The sequence below is a fragment of the Aotus nancymaae genome, unplaced genomic scaffold (assembly GCF_030222135.1).
Source record: "Aotus nancymaae isolate 86718 unplaced genomic scaffold, 86718_ANA_hifiasm-v0.15.2.pri h1tg000036l, whole genome shotgun sequence".
NCBI classification, from domain to species: domain Eukaryota; kingdom Metazoa; phylum Chordata; class Mammalia; order Primates; family Aotidae; genus Aotus; species Aotus nancymaae.
In genome coordinates, this window is record NW_026988450.1 from 19,167,418 (window position 1) to 19,189,778 (window position 22,361).

Genomic DNA, 22,361 nt, shown 5'->3' on the forward strand with positions numbered 1-22,361 from the left:
GCTGGCACACACCTTGGGCTGTTTGTGTCAGGATAAGAGCAAAGGAGAGCAGGAATTGAGAAGTGTGAATTCTAAGGAGTCATTCTTTATACCTGTTCTGTTTAAGGTCCAAACAAATCAACTCTAAGTTGGCTACTCCCTAAATTATGTCACTAATTCAAAATTGTCTTTAGAAATCCACATTGTCGGCTGGATCTCTAGAAAATTGAACCGTCTCTCTGCCCCTTGTCCGTCACTTGCTGTTTCTGCTGTGCCCATTCTCACATCATTGATCTAGTCATTCTTCTTGGGCAGAAATGTCAATATCATACTTGACAATATATAATCCCTCTCTCCCAGCCCTGTATTAAATTAGTCTCCAACTATGTCAATGTCACTTCAGAATTTTTTCTTCTGGGTTAGCCTCCTTTTTATTTGCCCTGTTACTGTCTGTCTGTGAGTTTTTCCTTATAGTTTGCCCTCTTTGCACTATCTCACCCTTCTTTGTTTGGTTCATTACTTTTCTGAAAATAAAGCTGCTTATTCCATTTCCATTTTCTATAGTACAAAATGGAGATTCCTTAACTTAGCAAACAAACTTAATATCAGAGCAATTCAAAATGGTTTTTGTATATGTAAATAAGTACAGGTAATGCAACTCCAGTGCTATCTAAGGTACATCACGTCTTCGTCAGTGTCCCGCTATAATACTGATGCATTATATTAATTATATATATATTATGTGTCGTGCTGATGCATTATAGCAGGACACAGTCCATACATCCAACTTGGATGGTTAGAAGATAAAGTGTAGGAAAGTATTTTTCTTGTACCTGAATTGAGAAGGACATCTTCAATAAGACAAAGACATCTCCAGCCATAAAAGAAATAATTGAAACACTCAACTCTCAAAAATTAAAAACTCCTGTTTATCAAAAGAAGCCCAAAGAACCTCAGGATTAAGATGGTGGATAGGAGGCAGAACTAGTTTGCAGCTCCCACTCAGACAGACAGAGCAGCGTGTGGAGACTTACATCATGAACTTTTGCTCCAAGAAGTACTGCAGAAACATATCAGGGAAGCTGAGAGAATCACAGACACTGTGAAGGAACTGGATCACCACTGCAGGCTCCCTGAGATGCAAAAACCTGTGAGATCGCTTTCTAGACGAGGAGACTCATGATCTGGGGCAAGTTCTCAGCACTGGTCCCTTGCTGCCTGGAAATAAACTCGGTGCTTTTGTGGGGGCACAGTGTATGTGAGACCAGCCTTTAGGGCTATGGGCTGCCACAGAGCTGGGAGCTGGGTGAGGCCTGTGATGGCCAGCTTTCCCCCACTTCCTTGGTGACCTGTATGAGTCAACAGAGGCTCCCGTAATCCCCCTGGAAATATAACCCCACTGGCCTGGGAACCACACTCCCATCCCCTACAACAGAAACAGCAATCCCCACACAAAAAGAGGCTGAGCTCAGACACATCTATCCCCACTCCCATCTGGTGGTCTTTCTTTACCTGCTGTGGTAGCCAAAGACAAAGGGCATAATTTCATGGGAGCTCTATGGCCTTCCTTACCATCTGAGAAACATGAATATTTAACCAGGTGTTCTCAGGGCAAGTTTGCAAGTTTGCATCCTCCTCATAGGGTTGATGCACTCTTTTTTTTTTTTTTTTTTGAGACAGAGTCTCATTTTGTCGCCAGGCGCCAGGCTGGAGTGCAGTGGTGCAATCTTGGCTCACTGCAATCTCCGCCTCCTGGGTTCAAGCAATTCTCCTGCCTCAGCCTCCTGAGTAGCTGGGGCTACAGGCACATGCCACCATGCCCTAGCTAATTTTTGTATTTTTTACTAGAGACGGGGTTTCACCATGTTGGTCAGGATGGTCTTGATCTCTTGACCTCATGATCCGCCTACCTTGGCCTCCCAAAATTTGAGGCACTCTTGAAAGCACCATCTTTTGGCTGGAGACCAACCAACACAAAACCAGCACACTAAACAAAAACATAACCAAAGTCCCTCACAGAGTCCACTTCACTCCCTTGCTACCTCCTCCAGAGCAGGTGCTGGTGGTATCCACAGCTGCAAGACCTGAAGAGTGATCACATCACAGGACTCTTTGCAGACACTCCCCAGTACCAGCCCAGAGCCTGGTAGCTCCACTGGATGGCTAGACCCAGAAGAACAAAAACAATCAGTACAGTTCAGCTCTCAGGAAGCCCTATTCCTGGGTGAAGGGGGAGAACACAACATCAAAGGATCACACTAATGGACAAAAGAATCTGAACAGCAGTTCTTGAATCCTACATCTTCCCTCCAATATAGTCTGCACAAATTAGAAGGAGCCAGAAAAATAATTCTGGTAATATGATGAAATAAAATACCACCATCATTCTTCACAGAACTGGAAAAGACAATTGTAAAATTCATATGGAACCAAAAAAGAGCCTGCATAACCAAAGCTATCCTAGGCAAAAAGCACAAATCTGCATTGCCTGACTTCAAACTATACTATAAGGCCGTAGTTACCAGAACAGCATGGTACTATTATAAAAATAGGCACATATAAAATAGAGAACCCAGAAATAAACCCAAATACTTACAGCCAACTGATCTTCAGCAAAGCAAACAAAAACATAAAGTGGGGAAGGGACAAGAATGGATTTGGTGAAGAAGGAACACTATTCAATAAATGGTGTTGGGATAATTGAAAAGCCACATGTAGAAGAATTAAACTGGATCCTTATCTCTCACCTTATACAAAAATCAACTCAAAATAGATCAAGAACTTAAATCTAAGACCTGAAACCATAAAAGTTCTAGAAGATAACATCAGAAAAACCCTTCCAGATATTGGCTTAGGTAAAGATTTCATGACCAAGAACCCAAAAGTGAGTGCAACAAAAATAAAAGATAAATAGATGGGATTTAATTGAACTAAAAAGCTTCTGCAAAGCCAAAGAAATAATCAGCAGAGTAAGCAGAAAACCCACGGAGTTGGAGAAAAATCTTCATAATCTATACGTCTGACAAAGGACTAATATTCAGAATCTATAATACAAAGAACTCAAACAAATCAGCAAAAAAAGCAAATAATCCTATGAAAAGGTGGGCTAAGGACATGAATAGATATTTCTCAAAAGAGGATATATGAGTGGCAAATAAGCATATGGAAAAATGCTCAACATCACTAATTATCAGGGAAATGCAAATCAGAACCGCAATGTGATACCACCTCACTCCTGCAAGAATGGCTAAAATAAAAAAATTAAAAAATAATAGATGTTGGTGTGGTGAAGAAAGTGAAGAATGGATTTGGTGAAAAGGGAACACCTTACACTATTAGTGAGAATGTAAACTAGTACAATCACTCTGGAAAACTATGGAGAGTCCTTAAAGAACTAAAAGAAGATCTACCATTTGATCCAGAAATCCCATTTCTAGGTATCTACCCAGATGAAAAGATATCATTATATGAAAAAGACATTTGTACACAGATGTTTATAGCAGCACAATTTGCATTTGCAAAAATATGGAACCAGCCCAAATGCCCATCAATCAATGAGTAGATAAAGAAAATATGGTATATACATACCATGGAATACTACTCAACCTTAAAAAAGAACAAAATGATGGCATTTGCAGCAACCTGGACAGAATTGGAGACTATTATTCTAAGTGAAGTCACTCAGAAATGGAAAATCAAATATCATATATTTTCTCTCATATGTGTGAGCTAAGCTATGAGGATGAAAAGGCCTAAGAATGATGTATTATTGGACTTTGGGGACTTGCGGGAAAGGGTAGGGGTGGCGAAGGATAAAAGACTACACGTTGGGCAGTGTACACTGCTCAGGTGGTGGGTGCACCAAAATCTCAGAAATCACCACTAAATAACTTATTCATGTACCCAAACACCACCTGTCCCCCAAAAACCTATTGAAAAAAATTAAAAATAAAAAAATGCCCAAGGAAAAGCCACAAATAGGGAAACATATTTACAATGTGATTGCCACTGAGCAAAGAATAATATTCAGAATATGAAGAACACCTACAATTTAATAAATAATCAAACCAATAAAAAAAATAAGCAACAGATTTGAGTATACATTTTACAGAGAAGAAACACAAAAGGTCAACAAGCAGATGAAAAATACTTAAACTACCTTAGTGATCAGGGAAAAGCAAATTAAGACCATGGAGAGATACAGTCCTTTTTCTTTTACAACCTTTTGATTGGCATTGATTAAGAAAGCTGACAAAACTAAGTGCTGGTGAAGTCATAGATGAAAAGAAACTCATATACCACAGCTATATGAGTTTTGGAAAAGTTTTCCACTATCTTAAAATCTTGAGCATTTATATCATCTAAAACCTAGAAATTCCATTTCTAGGTAAATGCCTTAGAGTAACAGCTGTCATGTAGCGTGAAATATGTAGTATGTTCACGGACAGGGAAATGGATAAATTGTGCAATCTTTTTACACAGTAGCAATCTGAATGCCTTTCAACTACATACAGGGGATGGATAAAATTGGTGATGTACAAACAGATCCCCTGTATGTAGTTGAAAGGCATTCAGGTTTCTACCTTGTAAATGTACAACGGTTTTCCTGAAAAAAGGAAGCTTTGATTTGTAGAAATTGATTTCCATGATGTGAATATTCCCACCGTGGCTGATTTCAAGTAGCCAAACTGAAATGGCAGTTGGTTCTCCCAGTCTGGTATAAGCAAGTTGTAGCTCACGATAAAAATGAGTCTTAAAAGCCTAATGCTTCTTGAACAAAAGCAAGTCACAGAGTGCCATTTTTATAAAGCTCCAAAAAACAAATCAAAATAATATGTTCTTTAGGAAAACATAAGTGACAAAACTATATTTAAAGAAGGAAATGATAAACACAAAATATTAGTTATTCTCAGGGGCAAGGGGACGCTGGGCGTTGGGATAAGGAAGGAGGCCACAGATATATGAAGGTTTTTGGAAATGCCCTAATTATTAAGTGGTAGGTTTGGGGTGTTTATTTTGTCATTGACATTTGTAATTTAAATATATCATACATACTAATAGATGTGATATATTTTACATGTTATATTTATATAAATGTTTTACAGATGTTGTATTTTTATATGTCAAATATTATGTAATAAATATTTTTTTAAAACTGCTAGGGGAACATAAACCAATGCCAATGTAGCATAATATAAAGAAATGGCCATAGTTTATACATACTCAAATCTATTATAATGGTGATGACATGGCATGTTCTTATAATAGACCTTTAACCCTGACAATGAACATCAAGTAATGTGTCATTAGCAACATGGAGGCCCCAGGCTGGCCATTCGTTGACACTTGCTTAGTTTCTGGAGTCAGCCTTGTTTCTGCTCATAGATATTCTTGCAAGTGTACCTTGACTTATGCCATCCTTCCCTGACTAGCAATAAGGCCTTTTCCCTCCTTTCTCTGCCTATTTAGATCATCTGCTCTAAGATCATGTTAAGTCTCTCTGATGTTTTCTTTATCTCAGCCCCTAATTGTTTTTGAATTGCTTCTTGTGTGTTTGTTTCTCTTACTTCCATTGGATTATATGCTTCTTGAAGTTCTCTTATGTTACCCATCATGCCCAATGCAAAACCAGACACAAGATAGATACAATTTAATTAGTTGCCATTAATTTTTAAAATTTTATCAAATTAACTCCAATTTACCAATCTGTACCCATATATTCTTCAATAATCTCATTTACATAATTACTGAGTATTATAAGGACTCAAATTTCCTGGGAAATTAAATAATGTATCAATAATGTGTTGCAAATTATACTTTAAGCTCCCTTCTTGAAATGCCTATCCCTGCATTCTTCACATTCAGTTATTAGTATACCTAATCTGCAAATTCCAGAATATGAGTTTCTGATTTAGTACATTCTTTTCTACTTAAGTTAGTCAAATGACTAGATCCAATAATTAAATATTATTGGCATTATCCAAAAGTGCTACTGTGAGTTTTATGTAAACTATGCATCCACATTGAACTTGGCTAGACATACATAAATATTTCTATAAATAGGTATAACTTTGTGCATAAAAAAATCTATTGTGACATAAGTAGCAAAAGCGAAATTAATGGCTGAAAAAAGTTGGATGTAGCTAAGCACTACAATAATCTACAGATTTTTAGGTTCCCACCAACATGTCCAATCAACCACAGGACTGAATTTCTAGTCCTGTCACAGATTATTAGATTTCTGGTAAAATTACTTTGTCTTTCCATGCTTCAGTTTCTTCTGCTCTAAAATGAGGATATAAGATAAACTATAATATATGACAAATTTAGGGACTCATTTCCCACCTACCCATAAGTTATTTTAAATAGCTAAAAAAAATTGCTTATATTTGAAAATAATGTATAAAAGAAATTGCTCTGTAATAGGCAGAGCAAGACAGCTTACACATATTTACTCACCTGTTACTGCTAATAAGCAATGTACTTGGAACACATAAACAATAGCATTTACTGCTCCAAGCATTAAACACCAGGGTTTTATTTTCATGATGTCTGTGGTCCCTACTATCTTGTTAGATTGGTATCCTATTATTAGATTTGGAATATTTGGCAGTATCCATGTGACTTCATAACTTTCAAAAATGGTAGTTATGTAAATTTTCAAATGTTCTGGCAGTACTTATAGTTATCCCTTCATACTGAGCTGAATGGACATTATTACTGTATTATAGCTCTCTTTGGATATGGTAACAATAACCATGGATAATTCAACAAAAACAGAAACAGAACAAAATGTAAACCATACAAAGTTATTAATGCTTTCTCTTTATAAATGTTAATCTTTGTTAAAAAATTAATATTGCCCTATAAACGTGTTCAAGTAAATTTCATGAAAGAAAATGTCATAGAAAATGTTCAACTTCTTTTAAAAGCACCCGATATAGTGTTGGTATATAGCATTTGTTGAATAAATGAATACACAAATATACAAATGCAATAAATGTATGAATGAAAGAATAAATACATAAATAATTAAGCACAATGACATCACTTAAAAACTGTTAACTACTCATGGATAAGAGCTTGAAAACTCATTTATAATATTTCTAACTTTAAAAATTTAGCAAATCCATGAGAATGTAGATTTTCTTGTCCTATATATGAAAATAATTTGCTTTGTAATGTAGAATAGAACATTTTAATGTTATGTATTTATTAAGTGAATAGACTACTCAAATAAGAACTTCAATACACAAACAAAACAGGAAGCATAATGAGTGAATACTAAAATTATAGTAGCATTTGCTCACAGTTCTGCAGAATATAATTCAATTTAGGAGGACTTAAATTATGCTTAATTTGTATCCTAATTTAACAAATTTATTGTCACCTTTACGATAGTGTTTTAAGAGCTGGAGGTTCAAGTATTCTTTCCAAGTGGATTAATACTTTTGCATTTGGTATAATTCTCATTATCTCTCCTGATTTTATGCACTAAAACTTGTTTATTTTTATTATCTATGTTCTGTTAGGAAAGGTAGTAAGTAAAATCTTTAAATTTACCTACAAATCTAGAATGATATGTTTCTCTCGAAGTCAGTTTTACGGTGGAAGTCATTCTGTGTCCTAAAACAAAATCCACATTTACATCTGCATAAACTATGTGCCCCAGGATTTAGAAACTTGTCTTCTTGAACGTAAAATTCTGAGTTCTCAGAGATGGAGAGAGCTCCATGACTCCAAAGCTATGATTACAGATTTGCACTAAGCTTGCCATTGTCTCCCTGGTGTTCTGCGGCCATTAAGGGTTTGAAAGATTTCATGCTCTAATTCTCTTTTCAGAGTATACATTTTATGCAACAGAAAAATCTGTCTTCATATGTACATGAAGCTAAAGGAAAATCTTTAGGGCTTTATATGACTTCCTTAAGTATTAATAAATATGAGAAATCAATTTCTAAATCCAGTGGTTTAAAATACCTTTCCATTAACTGATGTGTTTTTTATTTGAAAAGTAGGAGCTCAAACTCTACTAAGGGAAGTTGACAGTCTTCAGGATAGATTATTTCTGGTTGCTCCATTTACCTATTCCTATGACAGAATTCTTTATAACCCATAGAAATCCTTGTTGTTCGAATGGTCGTTATATTGTCAGAAGACATATGGAAAATATTGCATCATTTTGTTCACATATTTGAAAGCCACTACTCACCCACCCGTCAATATATTCAATTCAGGCTAAGTAATTACAACTTCTTGCTTCATACACTGAAATGGAAAACCTACCACCGTTTAATAATGTGCACCTTCCTCTGAGCTTTTTTTCAGAATGTTCCATTCCATCTAAAAGGGAGAGCATAAAATAGTATTTAAATTGTGTAACCCCCCCAAAAAGGAGAAAACTGATAGATAAAACAAATAATTATAAAATCATAAAACAGAAAAAGGAAACTAAATATAATTATGTTACAACAATTAGCTGAATTATATGCAAAAAAATATTGCTTTATTTGTATAACTAAGAGAACTGTGGCTCTTGCACATTTCTGATGTCATTGTGCCCTTCTAAATTAAAAATGCTTATCATTTTTCATAAGTTGTCTTTAAGCTAAATAAATATTATTTCATGTTCTATTTTAACTCACAAACACTATGAATTTTTCAACAACCAACTCTGTTACTTTATCTTCTCACAACAGGTTTATATATCAGAGAATTAATAAGTAATATGTGACTATAATTTATTCTTTTCTAAAAAATAAAAATAGATTCCTTACCTGGGACTGAAGAAGCACTAATGGAGGAGGGTGAAGAATTTGAGAAAGCATCTGTACTAACGGGACCTGTAAGTATATTCATTTACTTATTTTTTTAATTGCTAAAACATTTAAATTACTAATAGGAAAAACTAAATAAAATATAATAAAGCCAGATTTCTTACTGGTTGTTAGGCTGTTCTAAGTTGCTTCAACAGTTGGGGAGGAAGACTTGAACTAGATGGGAAACATGAAGTTCTGGTTTTATTAGCTGCTTGCTTGTGCATGTGAACATGCTAAAGATTATCACCTGCCATCTTAAACTTCAATAAGTTTAACTGTACTTATCTTGATAGAAAAACAAATATTTTACATATCCCGGAAGTTTATGTATGACTTAAGGATGCTATTTTTAGTTGTGAAGTCCTTGTGATATGATATTTTTGTTAAACTGTATCTCTTCAATACGGCATATTGGGGGCGAACCATTAGGTTTAAGATTTTTTAATGCAATTTAAGGTTAAAAGAATAAATATAAAATCCTGAAATTCTATATAAATTCAAAATAAAAACAAATTTTATATAAACTCTAAATACAAAGTTCATAAAATATTTTGAGTTTCTATAAAAATAACTAATGCAATATTGAATTAGCTTAAACATAATAGTTGGACTGGGTTTGTATGCATCTGTATTCTCTGAGTTTGCTACGGCTGTCATAACAAAGTAGCAAAGACTGGGTAGCTTAAATAACAAAAAGTTAATTTCTCTAAGTTCTGGAGGTAGAAAAAGTGTTGCCATGGCTGGTTTCTTCTGAGGTCTCTTTTTCACCTTGTAGATGAATGTCTTCTCCCGGTATCTTCACAGCTTCTTCCCTTTGTACATGTCTGTGTCCTAATCACTTAATACTAGTGATACATCACCAATATCACCAGTGACAGTGGATGAGAGCCTCCCTAAAAACCTCCTTTAATTTAATTACCTCTTTAAAGACCTTATTTCCAAATATATTCTGAGGTACTTGGGCTAGGAATTCAACATAAGAAATTTTAGGAGGACACAGTTCAACTCATAACACTCTGTGATAAGATTAACATGAATTGAAACATTATTCAGATCATAGGATTTAGTTAAAAGCACCAAGTTTTCCAATTAACTTCTTAATAAAATTAATTTTAAAAATTACTGATAAAATTAATGTATCTTTACTCAGATGTTATTTTCCCTGATGCTACTTAAAATTTTGCATTTTCCTTCTTTATTTTTCATATGGTACTTATGACTTCTACTATGTGATATAATTTACGTATTTGTTTTACTGTCCATTTCTTTCCACTATAAAATAAGGTCTACCAGGGCAAGAATTTTTGTACAGTTTTTTCACTTCTACATCCATAGAAGAGTACCTACACGCTGTGGGCCCATAATATATAACACACACACACACACATACATATATATGTATGTTGAATGCATAATTTAGCAATAATTCCTCACCATAAGATGAAAATGATTATATTTTCCTTTACAAGAATATGGTAATATCTTAGAAATTAGAAGAAGCATGGTAACTATCCAGTATAGCATTTCCCATCTCTTACCTTGGCATTTTCAACTACGGAATTTTCATTCCTCCATTCAATCCAGGGATATCTAACCTATAGATGAGGAAACAGAAACTCAGAGAAGCTAAGGAAATAAACCAAGTTCCTAAAGTTAAGAGAACAGTGATATCAGGAGTTGGGAACTACTCAATTTTCCTTCTACTGTACATCTTTAATATTTTTAGTGCTTTTCTGTTTCTTCTAGAAAGTTTATTCCTGTTTGTTAGATACTGTCTTCCATTCCTCACAAACATTGGTCCTAGTTCTACTCCTGGAGTGATAGCTTAAATCTAGTCCTTCTTACAATTAACTGATATTCAGATATTAGAAACTACCAGCATGTCCCAAATGAAACTTAAATTTTTAGGTCAAAACACAGTCCGTGCTTTTAAGCAATTCTTACATGGTGTAGTTTCAAAAAATTTCAGTATCTTGATGCTTTTTCTGAACATATCCTTGTTTGCCAAGTCCCCTGGAACATGTGAGTTATGCCACAACAAAATCTAGGGTTCCAAGTAATGTTCTCACATAGAGTACAATGAGGTATGTAGTAGGAACAAATATGATTTGGGGATTATAACCTACTGTTGCATTAATTTTATATTTTAAGAAATGTTCAGCCATTTATAAACTTTAGTATTTCTACATAATCTCATGATGTTCTTTAGGTGGTGATAATCTGTCATTCATCACTTTTTGCAAAGCTTTATCAGCTGTGAATTCCACAAGGTCCGTATTTTTCCCTCATGCCTTAACATAAACCATTAAATTCTTCTTCTAATCGTTTTCTCCAATCAAGATATATCCTGTCTATTGTATTTGGCTTCCTTAATAATACATAAAAATGCAAAGAAAAAAGAAATTAGCTCTATTTGACCAAACTTTTCATGAGAGATTTCAAATGGGCTTGTAGAGATCTTTGCTTTCTTTCCACAGTGCTCATATAGTGCTTTCCCAGTGCAAAAGTTTGTTACAGATTACCTTGTATTTTATTTACATTCATTAGATCTTGCACTGAAAATTCTCGATTCCAGTGAATATCATATTACACATTTAAATCCTTTTGGAATTAAGTGGAATAAAAACAATACATGAATAAATGAATGAATGTCAAGACCCTGAAGCAGACAATTTCTAGATGGAAGCTGCTTTTATTATGAGAAAAGCATGGATTAAAATACAAGTTAATTTTGTTAAAATAATGATATTTTAGATGTAGATTTTCAGAAGAATACTTCTGTAGTATTTCTTAGGGTAATATTTTTAGTAAATCATGAAGAAAATTGGGACTTTATCTAAATATTAACGAAGAATTGGAACAAAGCAACTCTTTTTCTTTATTACGGTAAGAAATACAAAATACTTCAAAGAAAATTTTGAGTCATATCCTGTACAAATATAAATATACCACAAATGTTGAAAACCATTTAAGGTAGTTTCAACACTGGCTGTCTCTATTTGCTAACTTTCCATGTTGAGTATTGTATATTAATAAGTGGGGAATAGACTCTTGGAAACTGTTTTTTACTAGTGGCTTACCCTGTCCTTGGAATATTTCTTGAATATTTTGTGAATATTTAAGTGATGTAGAGGCAACATTTACATTTGAATTTTTATCCTCCTCCACATAAGCAAGTCGTTCTTCTGGAATTTCCCTCTCCCTCTCCTCTCTCTGTATTCTGGACTGCCTCTTAGTGTATATACAGCCTATGCAGGTTAAAACTGGATTTGTCAGGTAAAGCCATTTAGTAAACCAACAAAAAGGCAATCGTGAAAAGAAAATACCAAACAGCAGGTATTGATTATGACCTCTGAGCTTCATAAGTATATTATTTTAGATTAATGATTGATGAACACTTAATATCAACGATTTTGAATTGCATAATTTCTTCGGCTTTCCTAATTTTTTTTTTGAGACAGGGTCTAGTTCTGTCACCCAGGCTGAGTTCAGTGGTGCTATCTCAGCTCACCACAGCCTTGACCTCCTGGGCTCCAGCATTCCTCTCATTTCAGCCCCTCAGCCTCCTGAGTAGCTGTGACTACAGGTGTGCACCACCACATCCAGCAATTTTTTTTGGTTTTGTAGAAACAGGATCTAGCTATGATTCCCAGGCTGGTCTTGAACTCCTGGACACAGGCAATCCTCCTTCCTTGGCCATCCAAAGTGCTGGGATTACAGGCATGAGCTTCCTTAATATTAAAAAATCAATTTTGCTTTAAAAGTATTAAATAAACATATTGGTGTGAAGGGAAGATTAAGATAATTAAGAAAGGCCTTTGATAGTAAATATCTGACTTTTTTCTTTTTTCCTTGTAAATTTTTAAAGTTGTTGTATTCATTACTCAGTAATGACTAGCTCATTATAATGTGACTCTCATAAGACTTTATGTAACTGGTCATCATTTCTTACTTAAAGTAGAGAAGAAAATTAAAAGGACTTCTGTAAAAAAAAAAAAAACTTTCCTAAAATGACCAGGGTTTACTAAAAGTTATGCTTTTGGTATATTCTTCTCTTGGAGAGTTTTATCTACTTGGGGAGATATATAAAATTGACTAGGATGATAGTAGTAGTAATGATGTCACATATTTGTACAGTACTTTTTGTTAATTAAGTGCTTCACATATTTAATACCAATGGTGTCTGAATGTTGTCATTCCCATGGCTTATCACTTTATCCTGACCACCTTGCCGTGAAGTAGTATTACTTAGCTTTAGAGGAGCATACTGAGCTTCCAAAAGATCTTGTGATTTGTCTCAGGTCACACAGACAGGGAAGGACAAAAACTCATGGTTCCCAGTGCCCAAACTCTCTTTCATAGAACTTGTTGGGATCCACACAAATGGTACTTATTTGCAAATTTGTATTTAGGCACTGAGTCACTGTTAACACCTGCAATGAAAAAGGGATAAGTATTAGGCCATTATCAGTAGACAATATCTTTTATTTTATTTTATTTTATTTTATTTTATTTTATTTTATTTTATTTTTTGAGAAGGAGTCTTTCTCTGTCACCCAAGCTGGAGTGCAGTGATGTGATCTCAGCTCACTGCAACCTCTGCCTCCTGAGTTCAAGCAATTCTCGTGCCTCTGCCTCCTGAGTAGCTGGGATTACAGGTGTGCACCACCATGCCCAGCTAATTTTTGTATTTTTAGTAGAGACAGGGTTTCACCATGTTGGTCAGGCTGGTCTCGGACTGCCAACCTCAAGTGATCTGCCCACCTTGGCCTTCCAAAGTGCTGGGATTACAGGCATGAGCCATGGCACCTGACCAGTGCTTCTTTTAAGTGTTTGCAGTCATGTTGAGGAGTCAGGCCACTAAACAGCTGTTTGCTACACAATTTGGCAAGTGTAATAATAGTGAAAAGTCCAGAGTAATCAAACAACACACAGGAGGGATACTGTAGTGAGTTGGAAGTATAGGTAGAATTATTCACTGGATTAAGTAGGTGGTGAAAAGCAAGAGTTTGAGGGACTGGATCAGAACAGGTAGTTTTTTATGAGAGAAAGAGATCAGTACAGTTCAGCATAAGAGATTAGCCTTGCTCAGAACCTTCAGAATTGGAGGAACCTGAGAATCCAGGGCAGTATGAAAAGACATTCTGGAATGAGGAAGCTACTGAGAAAGAAAGCAAAAGAAAAAAAGGTGTATGTCTAAGAAGAAAATATCTGTGGTAAGCTCAATCCAAAAGTTACAGAATCTGGAATTATCTTGATGAAGTGCTGAGCTAGATTGGAGGTAACTTTGATTGTTTTTAATCTTGCAAGATCTTGTGTGTATTAGTCCATTTCCACACCACTGATAAAACATACTCAAGGCTGGGAAGAAAAAGAGGTTTAATTAGACTATAGTTCCACATGGCTGGGCAGGTCTCAGAATCATGGCAGGAAGGTAAAATGTACTTCTTATATGGCAGCGGCAAGAGAAAATGAGGAAGAAGCAAAAGCAGAAACCCCTGATAAACCTATCAGATCTTATGAGACGTATTCACTATCACAAGAATAGCTCAGGAAAAACTGGCCCCTATGATTCAATAACCTCCCGCTGAGTTCCTCCCACACAGGTAGGAATTCTGGGAGATACAATTCAAGTTGAGATTTGGGTTGGGGACACAGCCAAACCATATCATTCTGCCTCTGGACCCTCCAAATCTCATATCCTCACATTTCAAAACCAACCATCATACCTTCCCAGCAGTCCCCCAAAGCCTTAACTCATTTCAGCATTAACCCAAAGGTCCACAGTCCAAAGTCTCATCTGAGACAAGCCACGTCCCTCCACCTATGAACATGTAAAATCAAAAGCAAGCTAGTTACTTCCTAGATATAATGGGGGTATAGGTATTGGGTAAATACAGCTGTTCCAAATGGGAGAAATTGGCCAAAACAAAGGGGTTACAGGGCCCATGTAAGTCCGAAATCCAGCGGGGCAGTCAGATTTTAAAGTTTTTCAAGATGACTCCAGCTCTCATATCAAGGTCACACTGATGCAAGAAGTGGGTTCCCATGGTCTTGGGCAGCTCCACCCCTGTGGCTTTGCAGGATATAGCCTCTCATCCGGCTGCTTTCATGGGCTGGTGTTGAGAGTCTATGGCTTTTCCAGGAGCATGGTGCAAGCTGTCAGTGGCTCTATCTTTCTGGGATCTAGAGGATGGTGGCCCTCTTCTCACAGCTCCCCTATGTGGTGGCCCAGTAGAAACTCTGTGTGTGATTGCAACCCCACATTTCCCTTCTGCACTGCCTTAGCAGAGGTTCTCTATGAGGGTCCCAACCCAGCAGCAAACTTTTGCCTGAGCATCCAGGCATTTCCATACATCTTCTGAAATCTAGGCAGAGGTTCCCAAATCTCAATTCTTGACTTCTGTGCACCCACATGCTCAACACCAGGAGCAAGCAGCCAAGGCTTAGAGCTTCCGCCCTCTGAAGCCACAGTCTGAGCTGTATGCCTGCCCCTTTCAGCCATGGTTGGAGCAGCTGGGACACAGGGCACCAAGTCCCTAGGCTTCACACAGCCTGGGTCCAGCTCATGAAACCACTTTTTAATCCAGGCCTTCGGGCTTGTGATGGGAGGGACTGCCATACTCTTACATGGCCTGGAGACATTTTGTCTTGGGGATTAACATTAGACTCCTTGTTACTTACATAAATTTCTGTAGCCAGCTTGAATTTCTTCCCAGAAAATGGGTTTTTCTTTTCTATCGCATACTCAGGCTGCAAATTTTCCAAACTTTTATGCTGTTTCCCTTATAAAAGTGAATGCCTTTAACAGTACCTAGGTTACATCTTGAATGCTTTCCTGTTTAGAAATTTCTTCTGCCAGATACCCTAAATCATCTCAAGTTCAAAGTAACACAAATCTCTAGAGCAGGGGCAAAATGTCACCAGTATCTTTGCTAAAGCACAGCAAGAGTCACCTTTGCTGCAGTGCCCAACAAGTTCCTCATCTTCATCTGAGACCATCTTAGCCTGAATTTTATTGTCCATATTGCTATCAGCATTTTGGCCAAAGCCATTCAACAAGTCTCTAGGAAGTTCCAAACTTTCTCACATTTTCCCGTCTTCTTCTGAGCCCTTCATACTGTTCCAGCCTCTGCCTGCTACCCAGTTCCAAAGTCGGTTGCACATTTTCAGGTATCTTTTCAGCAACATTCCACTCTACTGGTACCAACTTACTGTATTAGCCCGTTTTGGTGATAAAAACATACCTAAGGCTGGAAAGAAAAAGTTTAATTGAACTTACAATTCCACATTGCTGGGGAGGTCTCAGAATCATAGCAGGTAGTGAAAGGCACTTCTTACATGGCAGTGGTAAGAGAAAATTAGGAAGAAGCAAAAGTGAAAACCTCTAATAAAGATCTGATGAGACTTACTATCACAAGAATAGCACGAGAAAGTTTGGCCCTCATGATGCAATAACCTCCTCCTGGGTTCCTCCAATAACACATAGGAAATCTGGGAGATACAATTGAAGTGGAGATTTCAGTAGGGACACAACCAAACCATATCACTGCGTTTTGTTGATTAGTATATAAAACATTCGTTTATTGTGTTTATTGTTGTTGTAGGGAGAAATGAATGGTTTTTTCCCTTTTCACACTTCCTGATTCTTTCTACTTCTACTCACAAGTAGTGAAGTTTGGATCAGAGTATGTGACATTGAAATTTTTCACATATGCCATATTTCCCAAGATCCCAAGGATATAAACTTTAAAAATAATGAATTTGGACAAGATGCAAATATGTTATTTTCATAACTATAATTGGAAAACATGAAGATGAAGCATCTATGTATATATCTTCTGTATCAAATACAACTGATATATAATTTTGGAAAGATTGGACAGCAAGGGCATTGTTCCTAAATGGATTTCTTTTTAAAAGAAAGAATTAGGTGAATTACTTCTTGTGAATTTTTATTTTTTTTATTCAGCCGATTGAATACATAGGTCAGCAGAGTTCCTCTTGTACTTCTATTAGCTGACTGAATGTTAATTAGCAGAGTGGAATCCTCTTATAATAAGTCCTAAATGCTTTTGGGAATTAGGTTCAAAGAGGAATTCAATTATACACAATGAACATTGATTGCTAAGACTTAAGAAAACTTTGCCAATCTGCTGAAGTCATATGACATTTCTCAATATGCAGGTTGCACAAATGCCTTTTATTTCTTTTCTCCAGAAACATACATGCTACTCTCAAGCCAAATACTATGTGTCTCCTTGGAGATTCACTCTTCTATCCATTTCATCTTTCCAAAATCTTTACCTCTTCTGTTGTAAAGCATGCATAAAATGATCTATACATTTGATTCCAGGTGAGATTTGTCAAAAAAAAAAAAGATCTACATATTTGAAAGAAATAAAATTACTAACTTATCACTTAGGTTTCATGGGAAGCATTAAAAAAATGTACCAATACAATTCCAGTGTAAAATATGGATGAGGGGCCGGGCGAGGTGGCCCACGCCTGTAATCCTAGCACTTTGGGAGGCCGAGGTGGGTGGATCACCTGAGGTCAAGAGTTCAAGACCAGCCTGGCCATCATGGTGAAACACCATCTTTTTTTAAAAAAAAAATTAAATTAAATTAAAAAAAAAAAGAAAAAGAAAACTATAGGACTTTTAAATTATTTTAAAACATAAAAAAAATATGGATGAGGAATGGTTCTTTAGTGGACCTTTATATATTTAACTATGAATTTTGATATTCCTGCTTTATATTTTGTTTCTTATTAATATTGTTGTACCGTATACACAACCCTGCCCACAGAAACATTTTGTCTGTTTCATCATACTCACAACTTAAAATTTTAAGTTTCCAATAAAACATGTTCCAGATTATGTTTCATTCTCAAGTATACTTTTATGGCATGTAAATTACTGCACATATTTTAGAGGCTTTGTGATTTTATGTAAATCGATTTAAATAGCTGGGCAATAGAAGCAAAGTCGAGTGAATGAATTAATGAACAAATTGCAATTTTTTCCTTGCATTGTACATCTATCATGGAAAACTAGGCACACAACTAGCATTTATGGAATTAAGATTAAACATATTTCAACTTGTACTCTTACAAAATGAAAAAGAAGAGAAATGAATTCATTATAATCTCACCAAATAGAAGTAATAAATTATGATGAATTTTGTCCCTTGAAAGATAATGTTGGCAAATTGCTGGTAGCCATGAATTTTATGTTAAAGACCAGCAATTAGTATACATTTTGCTCAACCCAAAGGTTTCTCCTATTTCTTTTTCCTTCTGGCCTGTGGGATTTCTCTTGACTTTTATGACTCATAGGCTAAGACGCCAATAAAGCTGCTCAAAATTAAGTGCTATAGCACGCAAGGTATCTAACCAAATTTTGAGATCTGGTAGGATTTTTCCTTTTGACATTTCAGGTCTGTTGATTTCTGACATGTTAAGGATGAAAATATTTGCCCAGACCTATGCAAATATTATTTTTTAAAACATCTATGAGTTTGAAAATGTAACTTCTAAATGTTATATTTGCATAGGGAAAAAAATGACCTGACCTAAGATGATAAAGTCTGACATAAATATTTAAATATTGATTGTGGTTTTTAATTAAGTCTGTTTACATTATTTTACTGTTTCTCCATTAATAAAAGTATGACATTATTTTTTGGTATCAGCTAAATTTTGCCTTTAATTTTTAAAATAATGGGGAGTGTGGCCTAATATACATTGATGCAGAACAAGTATAATTAATTTTTAGGCAAATAATACCCAAGAAGATATATGACAGCATGAGATCCCAGTCATGAGTCTGTTAATTCTGAATGCGATGAGCAAAAAGGAAATTATACTTTTATATTTTCAGTATTTTGAAGTTATTGCTAATTCTTTATTAAGTTGATTGTCGCCTGCTGCAAATTTCGTTAGATTGCCATAGAAATGGGCTAAAGAGAAGAAAAGCAATATGGATTGTGTTTGTGTTTCGAGGTAAAGCCCTATAGCTCTGACTATGAATTGTGCAGGGTATGTGCTGGGAAATACATACCCTGTATGTATTGGATATTAAAATAATTTAATATCCAATCCCTTGTGCAAATGGAAAAGCATTAAATTACCCACAAGGGAGTTTCCTTTAATGTTCCTCTCCTTCTTCAGCTAAGAAAATTATATAGATTACAGAAAATGGTTGGATTCTGAGTGCTTCCCTATAGAAGCTTACACATTTGTGAGGTTCTTTTTTAACCTTTTAACCACATTAATCTAATCAAGATTGTATTTCTGCTTATTGTAAAACGTGACCATATTTGTGCTCTGAATCTGAAGACTGGGCTGACTTAAACTGAAAAAATATTTTTATTCCTGCTATTATGTTGACCTAATATGATGCAAATTAAAAGAACATTTGGGAAATTATTATATTTATATGTTTATATTCAAAGGATATTGGCTGTTAGATTATATTGAATGAAAGTTGCTTTTTAAGAAATTAAACTGTTTTTAAAATTGAATATAAAAAGCTTTACATTCTGCTTTTCTTTGCTTTACACTACATCAGTAAGCATATTCTTTTTTTCTCATTATGGTTTTATTATTCTGAAAGTTAAAAAACAAATTACATCTATCTTACAAGCTAAAGGCAATAAGCATATTCTCATGTAAAATTTCTCTGGAAGTCTAATTCTAATGGCTGTGCATTATTGCAGCCTTATCTGTTTTAGTATCAATTAGACCAAGTATCCTCTATTATTCACCTTTTAAAAGTTTGAGACTTTAGTTTTGGTGTTAAATCATAATATAGATTTGCCATACTTGATTTAATGTTAGGCTTTTAGGTTGGATATTCCCAACTAGTTCATCCCAGGCTACTGATCATTGGGTTTGCTGACAGATATGCTGGGACCTGGGCATTCCAGTCCTTCTGGTAACTGGTTGGAGTTTCATTCCATGCAAGCAGCCTATTCTAGGTTCCTCTGTGTACTGTACAAATATTATTATTTTCTATGTTTGTTTTGATGTGAAAGTGTTGGGGCACACTGGTTTAGATTGCTTCTGAGATTTGAGGCTTGAAAGTAATGCTTTGGAGAACAAAAATCACAGTCAGTGTCTCAAGGTTTTCCTCAGCTAAAGTCCATAAAGGGTTAAAGTATACAAACTATTTTAAAGGTCTTAATACAGTCCAGAGGAAGGCCATTTGCCATATTTACCAGGAATCTTCTAAACTCTTGCCAGAATTAAGCATTCTCTTAAAATCTGTAAATGAAAAGTAAAAATCCCACAAAATTGTTTCATCATGTTGATAAATATAAAATGAAACTTTTTGTCCTTGAAGTTGGATTTTATGGTTTACTAGTGAATTTCTTTAAATACTAATACATATTTTTTACATATATTTATTAGACATTTTAGTGATTTTTTTCTGTGTTTCTGGCAATATTTCTTTTGGAGAGTTTATTTTCCTGTTGACTTGGTATTTATTATGCATTAAAAATAATGACTCATATCATTACATATTTGTGGCAAATAATTTTTAGCAATTTTTCTTTTGTCTTTTAATGTTATAATAGTTTTTTCATTATACAGAAGCTACGTTTTTCTCTTTTTAATTCCTTCTATTTATTTTATACAGTTTTTTCTCTTCAATCTTAGATAAATATTTACCTAAAAGTTCTTCACATTTTCCCCTTTAATTCTTCAATCAATTTTGAGTTTATTTTGGTAGTTATTGTGAGGCAAGGGTTTAACAATAGTTTCAAATAAAATTTGTTAGAGGCTAGGCATGGTGGTTCATGCCGGTAATCCTAGCATTTTGAGAGGCCAAGGTGGGTGGATCACCTGAGGTCAGGGGTTCGAGACCCGCCTGCCCAAGATGGCAAAACCTCGTCTCTACTAAAAATACAAAAATTAGCTGGGTGTGGTGGCCGGCGCCTGTAACCCCAGCTACTCGGAAGGCTGAGGTGAGGGAACTGTTTGAATCTTGGAGGTGGAGGTGGAGGTTGCAGTGAGCCAAGATCGTGCCACTATACTCCAGCCTGAGTAACAAAGTAAGACTCTGTCTAAAAAAATAGAAAGAAAAAAAAAATTTGTTAGTGTCATACATTTTTGAGAATTCATCTCTTATTAATTTGATTTTTTCTTTTCATCTTAATTACTGTGTATAACGTTGTCACAATTAATATTTATTGAATCTTTAATTTTTACCAGATAATGTACAAACATTATCCCACTTTTTTGCCAGCAGATTTTAATTATTAACCAAGTTATACATGAGAAAACTAAGATTGAGGGAGTTGTAGTAGATTGCCTTAAATCCCTCAGTTTGTAAGCCTGGAGAGTCAGGATTGTACCTACTTCATGTCCTCAAAATGTAGGCTATGCTAAGTCAACCACTATCATATAGGCAGTAGAGAGTCAACCTCCATCAACTTGTATTCTATTTCTGTTTTAGTTATTGTAGTTTTACATGTTAAAGTAGAAAAAATCCTTCCTTTTGTTTTTCTTTTGCAAAATCAAAGAATTTAACCATCAGACAATAACTAGCTGTTCTTCATCACCACCCTAAAGCATTCCTTCTTGTATGATTCTTTTTTTTAAGTACAGGTTTAGTGTTTCAGTATTTCAAGAAAAGTTTGGGAGTTCTTTTCCCACAATACAAAAACTATTCATCAGCTTCTAGATCTTATTTAAGTTGCTTATACAAAAAGTATTTCATCTAGTGATTTTTATAGAGTTTCTGAAATAAAGCTTAAATAATACTCACAAGAATCTTATAAATCATAGGACAGAATTGAAATCTTAACGTCTAGTTTTTTTTTTGTTCAGAATATTGGGACATCTAGATTCAGAAATAACACAAGCTTCTTGGGAAAAAAGGAAGTTGAGTAATTTGTAAGTAAATATCTCTCCACGATGTCACAACTACAAAAACGTATTTGTATTTCCCAAGAATTGTGAATCAGATGTCTATATTTATTTTACTTAAATCTGAATTTCTGAAACTTGTCATTTCCTTTTTAAGTCACTGATGATGCTTTTTAAATGTTTATTAAGAAAGTATTTCCATTCCAGTAGTAAGAATACAGGCTTACTTTTAAAAAGAAATTTCTGGAAATATCATCTAATTGAAGAAGAAATATAAAGGATTTATTAGCTAAGGAGAAAAACTTCAAACGATATCAATAAAAGGTAATCAAGAACTAGTAGACATCTGTACCTGGAGACCACTGAAGTTGAGAAATGGCCACGCAGAGTCTGTTGTTCTAGGAGAAAGTGACAATATCTCAGCCTGAAAAAGCTGCAGCCTATGGACAGTAAAATGAGAGCGGACAGTAGGGAGACCTTGAAAGTGGAAGTCATTAACCTCTGCCAGGGGTGCATTTCCTGACACCTGTGTGTCCCTGCGGCCTCACCACTTGAGGCCAAGTCAGTGATCAACATGAGGAAGTCAGTAATACTTTGCTGGATTTGCCTCACTGGATTGCATTCCTGGGAGATGACAAGATGGATGAACATGCTTGATTCAAATTTTGCTTGCAGGCTTTTCCATGC

At 35.2% G+C, this 22,361-nt stretch overlaps 1 protein-coding gene across 2 annotated transcripts in view; it reads left to right on the top strand.

Annotated features, from left to right (window-relative positions):
* Positions 1 to 22,361, top strand: part of CUNH8orf34 (chromosome unknown C8orf34 homolog) — a 443,306-nt gene that overhangs the window by 338,571 nt on the left and 82,374 nt on the right. For both annotated transcript variants that reach the window (XM_064384261.1, XM_064384262.1), the window contains exon 10: positions 8,748 to 8,824. In XM_064384261.1, the coding sequence (XP_064240331.1) occupies positions 8,748 to 8,824 (77 nt within the window). The remainder of the gene's footprint in view (positions 1 to 8,747; positions 8,825 to 22,361) is intronic.